Source organism: Mixophyes fleayi, chromosome 3 (assembly GCF_038048845.1).
Source record: "Mixophyes fleayi isolate aMixFle1 chromosome 3, aMixFle1.hap1, whole genome shotgun sequence".
NCBI lineage: Eukaryota > Metazoa > Chordata > Amphibia > Anura > Limnodynastidae > Mixophyes > Mixophyes fleayi.
The window spans coordinates 6,149,391-6,163,644 of record NC_134404.1 but is presented as its reverse complement, the minus strand read 5'-3'; the positions used below and the strand labels follow the sequence as shown (position 1 = coordinate 6,163,644).

The 14,254-nt window shown below is 45.2% G+C and overlaps 1 protein-coding gene across 4 annotated transcripts; it reads left to right on the top strand.

Moving 5' to 3' along the window:
* The first annotated feature begins 8,295 nt into the window (after nucleotides 1-8,295).
* On the top strand, nucleotides 8,296-13,671 carry OST4 (oligosaccharyltransferase complex subunit 4, non-catalytic). Of its 4 annotated transcripts, none has more exons than XM_075201042.1 (3): nucleotides 8,296-8,381; nucleotides 9,072-9,200; nucleotides 9,578-13,044. In XM_075201042.1, the coding sequence occupies exon 2, from the start codon at nucleotides 9,073-9,075 to the stop codon at nucleotides 9,184-9,186; it is 114 nt and encodes a 37-aa protein (XP_075057143.1). In that variant the 5' UTR covers nucleotides 8,296-8,381; nucleotide 9,072; the 3' UTR covers nucleotides 9,187-9,200; nucleotides 9,578-13,044. The 4 variants fall into 4 exon arrangements, with proteins under 4 accessions (XP_075057143.1, XP_075057140.1, XP_075057141.1 ...); XM_075201039.1 differs by lacking the exon at nucleotides 9,578-13,044 and adding an exon at nucleotides 13,502-13,671 and having other exon boundaries at nucleotides 8,297-8,381; XM_075201040.1 differs by lacking the exon at nucleotides 9,578-13,044 and adding an exon at nucleotides 13,502-13,671 and having other exon boundaries at nucleotides 8,373-8,440.
* Nucleotides 13,672-14,254: the final 583 nt, after the last annotated feature.

Sequence of the window (14,254 nt, the reverse complement as noted above, 5' to 3'; positions counted from 1 at the left end):
TAGATCCCACATGAAAATTCACAATCTGATGTCTAAAGCAGAAGATTTTAAACCCCTTTTTCCACATAGCCCTCACCCCACACCTTTGGAGTTTTGCTGTCAAAGAACAGATTGATCTCACAAATGTCTCCGGGCTTTTTGAAGTGAGCTAGGGATGTCCTGAGATCGGAATGTTCACAAGACCTGATTTCCCAAATTTGCTCGTTCTGCTTCGCTAGTTTGATGGTTTATAACTTTGGGGCTTCAAACTCCTCCAAGACCCTTATCTATCCTGGGCCTGGCTACTTTCAAAAGATTAATGACACTTGCCTAAATTCAGACTCATATCATGTAGCAAAGCACACATTGAGATTACATTACAAGGTTACATGCTTTGCCATACATGAAGTCAACAAAAATAACAATCAATCATTAGATATACTACATAGTCATCACAACTTATTCCGTAGTTCTTCTCAGTTGAAGAGATTTTCTTTGAGAAGAACCTACAGGAGTGAAACCTCCCAGAGGAGGACAGGTACTGAAGAGCAGGTCTTTTTTAAATCTTGTAAAGCAGAGATTGCTTCCAGTGGCTGGGACTTATGAGAAGCTCCCTTATGGGGAAGAGTGGTGATGCGTGCTATAACTACAGAAAAGTCACTAATTCATTTAGTGTAATAGCAAAATCCCACAAATCGCTGAATAGCCTTGAGATCAGAAGGTTGAGGCCAATTGAGGATAGAAGCTACCTTTTCCAGATCTATTTGCAGACCATGGCCAGACACAAGGGGCCTAATTAATTAGGGAAATTAAGGCAAAAAAAAAAAGAGTAAATGTTCTCTGGGACAAACCATGTTACAATGCAAGGGGTAAAAATGAGTTTATTACTTTACACATAAGTTAAATACTGGCTGTTTTTTCATGTAGCACACAAATACTTGATAGCTTTATTTTTACCCTGAAATTTAATGATCTAGGACATGTCCTACTTCAACTATGAATCTCTCCCCTCATTTTAAATATACTCCCCCCTCCAATGCAACATGGTTAGACCAAGGTGCAAAGTTACTCCTTTCATTTGCTTTCCTTAATGAATCAGACCCAAGGTACCTTTTCTTGCACAAAGAGGCATTTTTGAAATTTACAATACAGACACTAATGGGGGTATACAATTGTTAGCAAGATCCCCGGAAAAACGAGCGCTCAAAAAATATTAGCGTTAATACGGTAATATGCGCGTAAACACCGTTAATACGGTAGTTTACTCGCTGAATTTCCTGAGCTGCGAGATGAAATTCAGCGAGTAATTACCGTATTAACGCTAATATTTTTCGAGCGCTCGTTTTCTGGGGATCTCGCTAACAATTGAATACCCCCCTATGACCGGAGAAGAATGAGAATCTCACTGATCTGGCTACAGTGGGAAACCAAATCCTTATACAAAATTAGAATGTTGCCCAAGTATATGAGCAAGGGGAAGCAATTCTTTATAGTTGTAGCATTAAGCCGACAGTAATCTATACAGGGTCTTTGAAAACTGTCCTTTTTTTAATGAGAGGAGTACTTGCAAATGATGCTACGTTTGGGATTCTCCGAGATGTATTTAGACATGGCATGGGTTTCAGGTAGAGTAACCGTGTAGATCCGGCCACAAGGAATGGTCTTCCCAGAAATTAAATCTATAGCACAAACCCAAGTCCGGTGAGACGGAAGCTTCTCAGCCACAGCCTTACTGTAGACATCCAGAAATGAGGCTTAGGCAGGTGGCAGAGAAGAACTGAAGGACTAGATATGGCAGACCAATCTAGTAGGATGATCTATTCCGACTGGAGCAACCCTACTTGGAGTATTATAGGGAGGGTACATTTGGAGATTGTTCCATTAAGGACCCGGTTAACGTTGACCACAGATAAGGAGTGCTCCAAGGGCTGGGTGGATATTTGAAGTTCCGCTGCCACTGAGGCAGAAATAAAATTACCAGCTGAAGCGGAATCTACGAAGGCAGAGAAAGGAATGGGACACCATGAAGTGTGGATCATGACCAGCATGATGATGTCGGAACTATTTACTCACTCTCAGTAGGATTGGGCTTCCTTTGGTCTGACTCACCTGTTGTCTGTTGCACGTCTGGAATCAGCTATACTCCTCGCTGCTACTGCCATTTGTGAACTACCTGTCACACCTGTACTCATCACTACTGCTCGGAGTCACCATCTGCGGATCAACGAGTTCAACGTCTCTGCTCTTTCTACATTGGAACTACGGCTATGCCAGTAACTCACCTGCTATTCTCAACTAAGAGGATTATGATCTGTGACCACCGAGGACTTGCGCCCATATAAGTACGGCTGCAACTTTTTGAGGGCCCAAACTATTGACGAGGCACCCCTTTTTAAATAGTGGCGTATGCTATCTCGCGATCAACTGGGAGAGATAGGCCACTGGGTGTTCACAACCATCCTACGCCATCCCCATCTGACATTTGTCTGGTTTGATCATCAACCCTAACGCACTAGAGGAGGGATATATCGCACCAGGTGGACCTAACTACTCCCAGATGGGTAAATCGTCACAAATATCACAAGGTTTAATATCCACTAGCATATTGCCAGCCATCACAGGAGTGGTGCACCCACACATATAGATCATAAACCAGAGAGACAAACTAAGAGGGGAAATGTGCACCTTGGGGCACTCTGAGGACCAATAAGTTAAATTATGTTCAAACTTTATTGATATGCATTAAAATGTTTATATAATAAATCTTCTGTATATTTTGGGGAAACGATTAGCAATATAATAAAAAATGGATGTAATGTGAAAGACTAAAGAAAATGAAAATGCTGTTAAAACTATCAGATAAACACTGCTATACGCGCCGCAGGCTCCTATAATACGATAGTATATATTGTTGTCGGTATGGGTTAAAGACGATGTGTGGTGCCCCAAAATCTGAGTACCCTGGGGTGTTCTATATGTTTTTAATTTGTTAATTTAATTTGTTAATTGTTAAAAGTGTTTATAAAGATTAAAAAAAAAAAAATGTTTCTTGAGGGAGAAGCGAAAGTTGGGAGTGGTTGGTGGTTGCCGGGAGTGACAGGAAGGAGGAGTGTGTGGCATAGCAACAAGTCCACTAACATTGGTAATAACTGTAAACTCCCAGAAGGCAGTGGGAAGAGGAAAGTTCTAGACTTCTGAGGGAGAGAGATCCCTGTGTCTGCATAGACTGAGAGAGAAGAAGATAAGAAGTGAGCCAAAGAGAGGTGTGAGTAAAAAGGAAAGTACTGAAAACAAATAAGCAGTATAGAAATCTGTGACATCACACTAAACAGACTGAGCTATGTACTGAGAACAGTGTGAGAGGAGAGGAGCTGAAGATGAAACTATATGCTCGCAAGCAACAACCGAACGAGACACTGCGGGACTATGCCCTGAGCCTACAAGAGATGCTAAGAGCCATTCAGGCAGTGGACAAAGAGGAAGTACGAAACGCGGACGAAGCCCTGACCGTACAGTTCGTAGAAGGAGTCGCCCAAGAAAGCGTTAAGATTCAGCTACGACTGATGAAGGCACAGATGCCAGGCAAATCCTTCCGAGAGTTTAAAGAGACCGCCATCGCCATTGTCGGTAACCAATGGAGAAGGGAGGAAGAATACCCAGAATTGGTGGGCTTCAGAGAAAGCGCAAGCTCGAGAGGAGCCATGGCAAGCAGCACAGAAAAATTAACACGGGCCCAAGAATCGGTAATACAGAGCGGTCAGTATCCCACCGAAGACCCAATACAAACGCTCAAGAAGCAAATGAAGGAGCTGGCCGTCGGAATGGCAGAAATCCAGCGAGAGCATCGGCACCCACCTACGGGGAACCAGAGTGGAGGCCTGAAAGACAAAGACCAGTCTGAGGCAGGTGGGAATTACCTCGCGACTATGTACGGCGATCGCCCAACCAATTCGATAGTCAAGGGCGCCCGATATGCCGCCGGTGCCATGGGATAGGACACATAGAACGAAACTGCAACCAAAACGAACATTTAAACTCCGACACCCCGAGATTGAGGGCCGAATCTCGGGGCGAGCCCCGGGAATAGATCCGGATCCAGAAAACTGGAGGCCCCTGTTCATCGGACAATGTCCCACGTTACCCATTACAATTAATGGAGTGGAGACCCTGGCTATGCTTGACACGGGGTCGCAGATTACGACCACACGGCTCCCTACATTCCACAAGTATTGGGGCAAAGAGCAGCTGTTATCACCACCCCCAACCTGGCTGCAGCTGACCGCCAGTAACGGCCTCGAGATTGCGTGCGAAGGGTATTGGGAGGCGGACATCCAGATCGGAGCGACCTTGTTGCCAAGACAAGGCTGTCTTGTCACCGCCCCCTGTAAAGGGAACATAGCCCCCATCATCCTGGGGATGAATGTGCTGCAAAGATGCCCGGATGAGCTAGTGGCGACTTTGAAGGGTAAATTAACCCAAGCGGCTTCCCCCGGTCATCAGGCCTTTCAACATACTGTTCGGCTCCTACAAGGTTACCAAAAGTCCGCTGATTCCCATGTAAAGTTTTCGGGCACTGTCAAGTGGTTTAATGTGCGGAATGGATATGGCTTCATCAACAGAAATGACACCAAAGAATATGTCTTTGTCCACCAGACAGCAATAAAGCGAATTAACCCACGGAAGTTTCTGCGCAGTGTTGGAGACGGGGAGACTGTGGAATTTGATGTTGTGGACGGAGAGAAGGGTGCCGAGGCAGCAAACGTGACTGGCCCTGGTGGTGTACCAGTAAAAGGAAGCAGATTTGCACCCTACCGACGAAGGTTCCGCAGACGTTTCTACCGGCCAAGAGGAGAGAATGCTGCAGAATCTGGTGGGGAAGTAAATACAGAGCAAGTGAGCGAGGGAGAGAGAGCAGAAGAAGTGTCCTCTCAGCAGAGACCTGTCCAGTGCAGACGTCCTCCTCCGTTCTTCTACAAACGGCAGCAGAAAGACTACGACTGGGATGCGCAGGCCTATCGGCTGTCAGAAGGAAGCATCGTCCTCAAGAAGAAACATCAAGGGATGACTGGGACGAAGAACCAGATGATAGAAAAGGGACTTTGCCTCAGCTGCCCACCGACCCTTTCGAGCTACTATTGGCAGTATCAGGATTAGAGATCTTTCTCACTGAAACTGTTGTATATAATGTATATAATGTATATAATGTATATAATGTATATTAAAAGTGTTGTCATTGAAAATGTTTGCTATTATAAATGTTGTAGATGTGTGATTTGAGTTGATATAGAACAACCACCTTTATGTCTTAATGCGTGAGGACACGCACCTGAAAAAGCGGGGGTGAATGTGGTGCCCCAAAATCTGAGTACCCTGGGGTGTTCTATATGTTTTTAATTTGTTAATTTAATTTGTTAATTGTTAAAAGTGTTTATAAAGATTTAAAAAAAAAAAAAATGTTTCTTGAGGGAGAAGTGACAGTTGTGAGTGGTTGGTGGTTGCCGGGAGTGACAGGAAGGAGGAGTATGTGGCATAGTAACAAGTCCACTAACTTTGGTAATAACTGTGAACTCCCAGAAGGCAGCGGGAAGAGGAAAGTTCTAGACTTCTGAGGGAGAGAGATCCCCGCGTCTGCATAGACTGAGAGAGAAAAATAGGGACAGAATGAAAATCGGACAAAGTGATATATAAGCAGATTAAAAGTGAAGTAAGTGTAAGATAAGAAGATAAGAAGTGAGCCAAAGAGAGGTGTGAGTAACAAGGAAAGTACTGAAAACAAATAAGCAGTATAGAGATCTGTGACATCACACTAAACAGACTGAGCTATGTACTGAGAACAGTGTGAGAGGAGAGAGAATAGAGAGGTCTGTGAATACACACAAAAGAGACTGTAATACAAAATATCATCAGTTTATTTGGCGTGAAGAAGTAATTTATGGGCCCCAACCACGTGCAGCACTTCTACTAAATTCCTGTGCACAGTTCAACCCAGGACTGAGTGTAAAATATGGTAACGTTACCAGGGATAATATTGGTGCACCAAATGTTTTAGTTGAATATTAATGTTATGTGATTTACCTGAAAATTGATTTATTATTATATGTTAAATGCTATTGTGCTCTATGTTGATCAAATGAGTGTTTTGTCATTGCCATTGAGTTGAAGGGGTCAGTGGCGCGGTGGCTTACCAAAATTATCTTTACCGCATTATTATTAAACCCAAGTTATTTGACCAATCATTGTCCCTCTCATTGAAGTATTTATCTACTGACCACCGGATGTCCGAATAAAATAGAACCTGACTCGTGTCTGGAGGACAAGGTAAGGGAAGGAAGTCCCATCAGTACTCGACCACCACAGATGGACAGTAAACCGGGAATCACTGCTGCCTCAATAATAACTGCAGGAGCCTTATATTGTCCCAGTCTGGGAGATATAATATGTCAAAGTGAGAGTGGGATATCCTAGTATAATACCTTTCCCTCACACTGTAAAGACACAATGTTGTAAATTAAAATTACCCTAGCGGGTATATCTATGCCATTGCAGAAATGTTTAGCCAGTTAGGGGAGTTCAGTGACAAATAAACCCACCCCGGACTCTGATAAGTAGAAGGGGTGTCCTTGGTATGAAATCCTTGTCCTCCACCTCTTAACGCTAAATATACTCCTATAGTAACTTTCTGCACTATCCTTACCGGGATTCAATTCATCCGCTCCTATCTTTATATCCCTTAGTAAAATGGCTAGTAAATATTTTTTGTCATAATCTATCTATATGTATTGACATAGTTTAGTAGAGAGCCGGCGGCGCGTGTAACTCCAACGCGCGTTTTGCTAATGAGAGTTTTATCAAGGCAACCCGATTGCGCCTTCCTATTGGGTATTTATAGTGGAAGGACTGCCCATCAATGACATCATGCTTAGTAACGTTGTTAGTAACAAAAGCGACTGCTCATTAATTGACGTTGCTGCCCGCCAGTAACAAAAGGGGAGAGGACGTCCATCTTCCAGTGATCTGGCTCCAGTGGAAGGAGAATATGTGTATAGTTAAGTCACATACAAACTACAATCCTAGTTCATTAGCATAATCGTTGGTACTCACCATCACGATAAAAGAAGCTCTGACACTGGTATGGGCGACTCGAAGAATCCGAAGCTGACATGTCCGATGAAAGTGTAATAGCGACTCTTTAAAAAAATGACGTTTGGTAAGCGCAACTATGCGACATCCCGCTGCTAGTAAATGACATCACTGACAAACGCGACGCTACTATGATTACTGTTAAGGGGGTATGAAACGAAGCGGTGGCTGTACAATGTATAAGTCCTACTTGCCTACTTTCAGTAGGCGACATCCGGGAGAGGGGCGCGACTAGAGGGCGGGAGGGGGCGGGGCACATTGAATTGCGTCATTTTGGCCCAACCCCCATGAGTAAAATGACGTTTTGTGCAGGGGGCGGGGTCAAAATGATGCGATTCTCGGCGAATCGCGTCATTTTGCCAAGGGAATTGCTGGATACGGGAGAAATGCCAGCTCTCCCGGGAGTCTGGGAGATGGACCTGAATTTCGGGAGTCTCCCGGAAGTTGGCATGTATAGTATAAGTCTTCAAAAAAAGAATTGAACAGACGTCGCTTTGTTCTATACCCCCTTAACAGTACTCATGATAGCGTCGCCTTCTCAAATGACGTCTTTACTAGCAGCGGGATGTCACATAGTCGCGGTTACCAAACGTCATTCACAAACATCAGTCACAATTACACGTTCATCGCACAGGTCAGCTCCGGGTGCTACGAGTCGTCCGTTCCAGAGTCAGAGCTTCTTCCATCGTACCCAACCCACCATAATAGTAATCTCTGGAGTTAATTAAAATATATATAACACTCTGGTGAATATAAGAAATCATGTTACATATAAAACCCAAATGTGCGGATTACCAGACACAGAGAACCGAACGAGAGAACACTTCATTGTAATCATTCATATAAGTGTCCATAGAACTAGTTAGTATGATACATGGACACTGAGGGGACATCTTACCTATTATCATCACACAGGAGCAGCCCATGTACCCTGTTGGTGCCATAAAGGTGGAAGACAGCGAGATTTGTGGAATTATTTATGTTGTTAATAATAAATATATATATATATATCTGTCCAGGTAAGAGAATATGTGATGCTGGAGGTTAGATGAGGTATTTGTGGGTGCAGTAAGATGGCGGCGGGTGCAGTAAGATGGCGACGGGTGCAGTATGATGGCGGGTGTAGTAAGATGGCGGCGGGTGTAGTAACAAGGCGGCTGGTGCAGTAACATGGCGGCTGGTGTAGTGCTGGGGACCGGCCGGCAGAGGGCGCTGTATATTCCGGGTGACGTGTCCTCACAGACCGGAAGTAGCGGAGACAGGTAACTGCCGACTCTTCCTCCTGTGTACCGGGTGTGCTGAGCGGGTGACTGTACAGCGGGTGTGTGAGGTGGGGAGAGTGATGTGTAACATAATATATATATATATGGTGCACGGTGCATGCTGTGTTTAGCAGTGTATATAACATTATATGTGTGTGTATATAATACATGTGTATATATATATATATATATTGCATAGATGGTGTACTCTGTATGTAGCAGTATATATAACGTGTGTATATGATATATATAGTGTGTAGATGGTGTACGCTGTGTATATATAACATTATATATGTGTCTCCCCACAGAATGATCACGGACGTGCAGCTGGTGTACGCTGTATATATATATATTAGTGTGTACGCTGTGTATATATAACATTATATATGTGTCTCCCCACAGAATGATCACGGACGTGCAGATGGTGTACGCTGTATATATATATATTAGTGTGTACGCTGTGTATATATAACATTATATATGTGTCTCCCCACAGAATGATCACGGACGTGCAGCTGGTGTACGCTGTATATATATATATATTAGTGTGTACGCTGTGTATATATAACATTATATATGTGTCTCCCCCACAGAATGATCACGGACGTGCAGCTGGTGTACGCTGTATATATATATATATTAGTGTGTACGCTGTGTATATATAACATTATATATGTGTCTCCCCCACAGAATGATCACGGACGTGCAGCTGGCCATCTTTGCTAACATGCTTGGCGTATCTCTCTTCCTGCTGGTGGTTCTGTATCACTACGTCGCTGTAAACAATCCCAAGAAGCAGGAGTGAGGGGCCCGGACCATGTAAGTCGGGGGGCTCTGGGCCTTGTAGTACCCGGCGGAGGTTCAGTACAGCAGAGTCGTATCCCTGTCTGTGGGGAACAATCCATTGTGTACGTTCCCCATTGTTCTATATCTATATATATATATGTGTCTCTGTAACAAGTGCTGCAGCATTTACATAAAGCGCATATGTATGACGCCTGTATATAACACTCGCTGTCATGTGATTGTGGGTGACACCCCCACTGCCCCCTGCCCCGCATTGTATGACCTGGTATGGGTATTATAGGGGAGGGGTATATGTGTGAGATCTGGATTGTTTGTGTAACATTGTAGCCAGCTTCTGTATTCTGTCAATGGGGGCTGCACTGAATATTATCACCATTATTATTTATAAGGTGCCACAGATTCTGTAAGGGGAGGGGAGGGGGGGGGGGTGAGAGACAGTAGAACCAACTGCGAGAAGATGGAGATGGCAGACAAGGAAGAGGAGGTGGTAGGATAGGTGAGCTTGAAAAGGTGAGTTGAGTGAGCATTTCAACGACTGAAGGTTGGGGGAGAGTAGAGTGAGATGAGGTAGGGAGTACCAAAGATTAGGGGCAGCACAGCAGATGTGTTGGAGGTGACCATGGGAGGAGGTGACGACAGGTGAGTTAAGGTGGAGGTCAGAGGCGGAGCTTAGTGGCCGGGTAGGTATGTACCTGGAGACAAGGTCAGAGAAGTAGAGGGGGGAAGTGTTGGCGAGGGCTTTGTAAGGGAGGGTGAGGAGCTTGAGCTCTGAATTCTGAAAAGGATAGGGAGCCAATGAAGGGATTTTCGTGGAAGAGGTGCGGTGGGAGAGGAAAATGAGCCGAGCTGCAGTATTCTGTATGGTTTGAAGGTCAGAAATGTGAGAGGCAGGAAGACCAGTGAGAAGGAGGTTGTAATAGTCAAGACGAGAAATAAGTGTATGGACCAGGATTGTGATTGTTTCTTGAGAGAGGAATGGACGGATTTTCGTGACGTTATAGAGGAGGAAGTGGCAGGATTTGGTGGGGGACTGGATAGGAGCGGTAAAGCTGAGGGCTGAGACATGGGTGACAGGAGAGGGCGTTATGTTGTCAACCAAGAGGGCGAGGAGGAAAGATGATGAGCTCGGATTTGGAGATGTTGAGTTTGAGGAAGCCCTGTGACATCCAGATAGTTACAGCCCAGAGATAGCTGGATACTTGGGATAGGAAGGAGGGAAAGAGGTCAGGGGAGGAAATAATAGATTTTCGTGTCATCAGCATACAGGTGGTATTGATGGTCAAATGATTAAATAAGTTCTCTGAGAGAGGTGGTATAGAGAAGGACAGAGGTCCAAGGACTTAGCCTTGGGGGACTCTCAATACAAAGAGGGGGAGGAAAAGTTAGGAGCAGAGATGCTAAAGGAACGGCCCAAGAGGTAGGAGGCAAACCAGGAGAGAGCAGTTTTGTGAAAGGTGGGGAAGAGAATGATTGACTGTGTCAGAAGCAGCAGAGAGGTGGCGGAGTACGAGAAGGGGGAAGTGACCTTTGGACGTGGCTAAGAGTAAGTCATTTGTTTCCTTAGTGAGGGCAGTTTCAGTTGAGTGAATGGGATGAAAGTCGGTCAGACGATTGAAGACAAGTTGTTCGCGAATTTTAGAAGTAAAGGGCAGCAGAGATATGGGGTGATAGTTGGAGAGACAGGATAAGTCAAGGGAAGGTTTCTTGAGAATAGGAGAGATGAGAACATGCTTGTAGGCTGAGGGAAAGATACCAGTGGGGGGAGAGAGGTTCGAGCTTAGCAAGGTGACAACAGGCATTGGAAGAGAGGGAGCGGAGGAAGTTGGAGGGGACAGGATCGAGAGGACAGGTTGTAGAAGAAGAGGAGGAGAGAAGAGAGAGGATCTCCGATGCAGTTACTGGAGGGTGGGAGCCAAGGATGGCAGAGTGAGTGATAGAAAGGACGGGTGGGAAGAGGTGAATCTGGTGAGAGCCGATATCATCGTGGATAGTCAACTTTTGTTTTTGAAGTAGGTGGCAAAGTCCAGAGCAGTGATGGATGAGGGGGTAGGAGGAGGGGGACACAGGAGAGAATTAATGGTAGCAAAGAGACATCAGGGTTTACTGTACAGGGAGGTGATGAGGGATATGAAATAGGTTTGTTTGGCAAGAAAGAGGACAGAATAGAAGGAAGAAATTATAGTGGATGAAGTCAGCAATGAAGCGGGATTTCCTCCTTCGGGGTTCAGAGGAGCGGGAACCCTTTTGGAGGAAACGAGTAAGAGTGGAGTGCCAGGGTTGGGGTGTTAGGTAGATGGAGTGGAGTGGCCGGAGCTGCAGTGTCATGGGCAGCAGAGAGTGAGGTCTCGTAAAGAGTGACAGCGGCGATGGGGCGCGATAGGGAAGAAATAGGAGCGAGAAAGGTTTTGAGGGAGGATGCAAAGAGGATGGGGGTCAGTACTGTAAATGGGATGCTGCAAGCTAGCGACTATGGGTGGGAGAGGTGGGGTAAAGGAAAGGAGACTGTGGTCAGAGAGGGGGAACGTAGAATTAGCGAAGTTGGGAATGTCAGAGATGGGAGAACAGTGGGTCCAGGAAGAGAACATGGAGATGGGTGGCGGAAGTTGTCCATTGGGAGAGGCCATCGGAGGAAGGGAGAGTTAGGAGTTTAGAGGCGATGGTAGTAATAGGAGAGTTGGTAGTTAAAATCTCCAATAATAGTGGGAAGATCAGAAGAGAGGGAAAAGGAAAGTCGGGCGGCAAAGTTATCAAGAAATTTGGAGAATGGGCCAGGAGAACAATAGATGACAGCAACGCAAAGGTGGAGGGGAGAAGAGGTGGATGGAGTGAACTGCAAAGAAGTGTGGTTCAGGAGGGACAACATTGAAGGTGTAGCCAGGAGACACCACCTCCTTGGCGGTTCCCAGGACAGGGAGTGTGGGAGAAGGAAGCGGTATCAGCGGGGGAGATTCATGTTTTTGTAAGGTCCAGGAGACCAATGTGGAAGAGGTCATGAGTGGGAGTGAGCTTATTGCAGACAGATCTTTTATTCCAGAGTGTGCAGGACAGGGGAAGGTGAGTGAGAGGAAGGATAGGAATAAGGTTGGTGGGACAAGGTGATAAGTGGTGGAGGGGAGAGTGACAGCGGGTAGAGGGAACAGGTTTGGGCCTGTAGTGTGGAGTAATGATGTGGGGAGCCGTGTGGGGGAGTGGATGGAGATTTTGAATAGACAGTAATAAGATACAGGAGATTAGTAACTGAGACCTTGTATAGTCATTGATTGGAGAGTGGGCCAAAGTCCAGTCCACATCCAGGTCCAACTCCTCATACTTGTGATGGCCGGTCAGCCTTGAGTAGCATTGACCGTACAGTGATTAGATGGAAGACTGAAACAGTGGTTGCAGAGGGAGGGGATGACTGAGCAGGTGGTAGTACAGCAGGCGGGAGTACAGCAGGTGGTGGTACAGCAGGTGGGAGTACAGCAGGGGGTACAGCAGGCGGGAGTACAGCAGGATTAGTAAACAGGACATTCTGCAGGGAAATAACATGACAGGTGAAAACTAACTTAGTTGAGGTGAGAAAGAAATAAGATCAGAGTCTAAAACAGACTTCTTACATCCAGGGAGAGATGGAGACATCAGGACTGATATATGGAATTTCAGGTGAAAGTTGAATGTTGTCCTCGTGTAGCTGTGTTTCATGTAGAATGTTCTTCTCCTTTTTATCTTCTGTTTAACTCCAGTATAACTCTGAATGAATATAGTACACGATGGTGAAAAGCTAACTGCTGACACCCCGACACCAGTTACACCGATATGTCAGTCACAGCTGAGCTAATTTTCGACTTTTAGAAAAATAAGACATCTTCAAATATTGACATACAATAATGACACACACACCGACGGTGAGCTTCACGTCACTGGTAACGGAGACCGTTCAATTGATGATATTAAGGGGGCAATGCAAAGACCCGGGCACTTTATAATGTTTGGATTGCCCCCTTAATAGCATCAATGGAACGGTCTCCGTTACCAGTGACGTGAAGCTCACCGTCGGTGTGTGTGTCATCATCGTATGTCAATATTTGAAGATGTCTTATTTTTCTAAAAGTCGAAAATTAGCTCAGCTGTGACTGACGTATCGGTGTAACTGGTGTCGGAGTATAGTTGGTGGTATATGACTATCACCGACTGAATGATGTGATATTAGTCACAATACTCGTAGAACTACACACACTCGCTAAGCAGCTGAATACATTGCGGTTCTGATCTCGGTAATTACAGGGAACACGTTTACCCGGAATCTTTAATCTCATCCTCTGTTTCCATCACAGGTCGGACATTTTGGCTGTTCCCACCAGATTCCAGCCCACATCCCACCCTGGCGTCATTCCTGTCTGTCCACAATGATGTACATATATTTTCTAACATTAATGTCTCTTGTTACTGATGCAAACATTGGGAAGAAGAAATAAACCCAAATGTATGTATAATATTCCCTCTATTCTGCCTGGTGTCTGCTTTATGGATAGATATATACAGCGCCCCCAGCTGGAGGAGACGGGGAACTGCACCTCGCTCATTCACACTCTGCTATATGTAGATGTACACAGCGCCACCAGCTGGAAGAGACTGGGAACTGCACCTCACTCATTCAGTCTCTGGTATACATAGGAGAGGTCCTAGCCTGATACACAGTACGTCATGTTATTGAGGAATATAGGCTGAGGGCAGCAGGTTAATGCTTCATGTCAGAGACACATTAATATGTGGGGAAGGGAGGAATTTGCATTTTACACTGACTGACATCTAATTGCTTTCTGGGACGATGTAAACTATCTGTTATTAAGATGTTTGTCACACAAGTCTGCATCAGAGGAAAGTAATGTGTGTAACGGAGGATCTTACTGTCCCCTGAATGTCAGAACAGCTATTGACTGAAAAATTCTTGTTGCTTTCTGCACACTGCCATAGATCTGTGCGATACCTACATTGCAGCTGATGTCAGGCTAGAACACCTGTCTATCACTTACATGGAGATGTTTAGATGGGGGCTGTACATATAGTAACTAGTTCTAATAGCTATT

Bases quoted from the DNA above. Each gene is read 5' to 3' on its own strand.
- OST4 (XM_075201039.1), top strand. From the start codon at position 9,073: ATGATCACGGACGTGCAGCTGGCCATCTTTGCTAACATGCTTGGCGTA.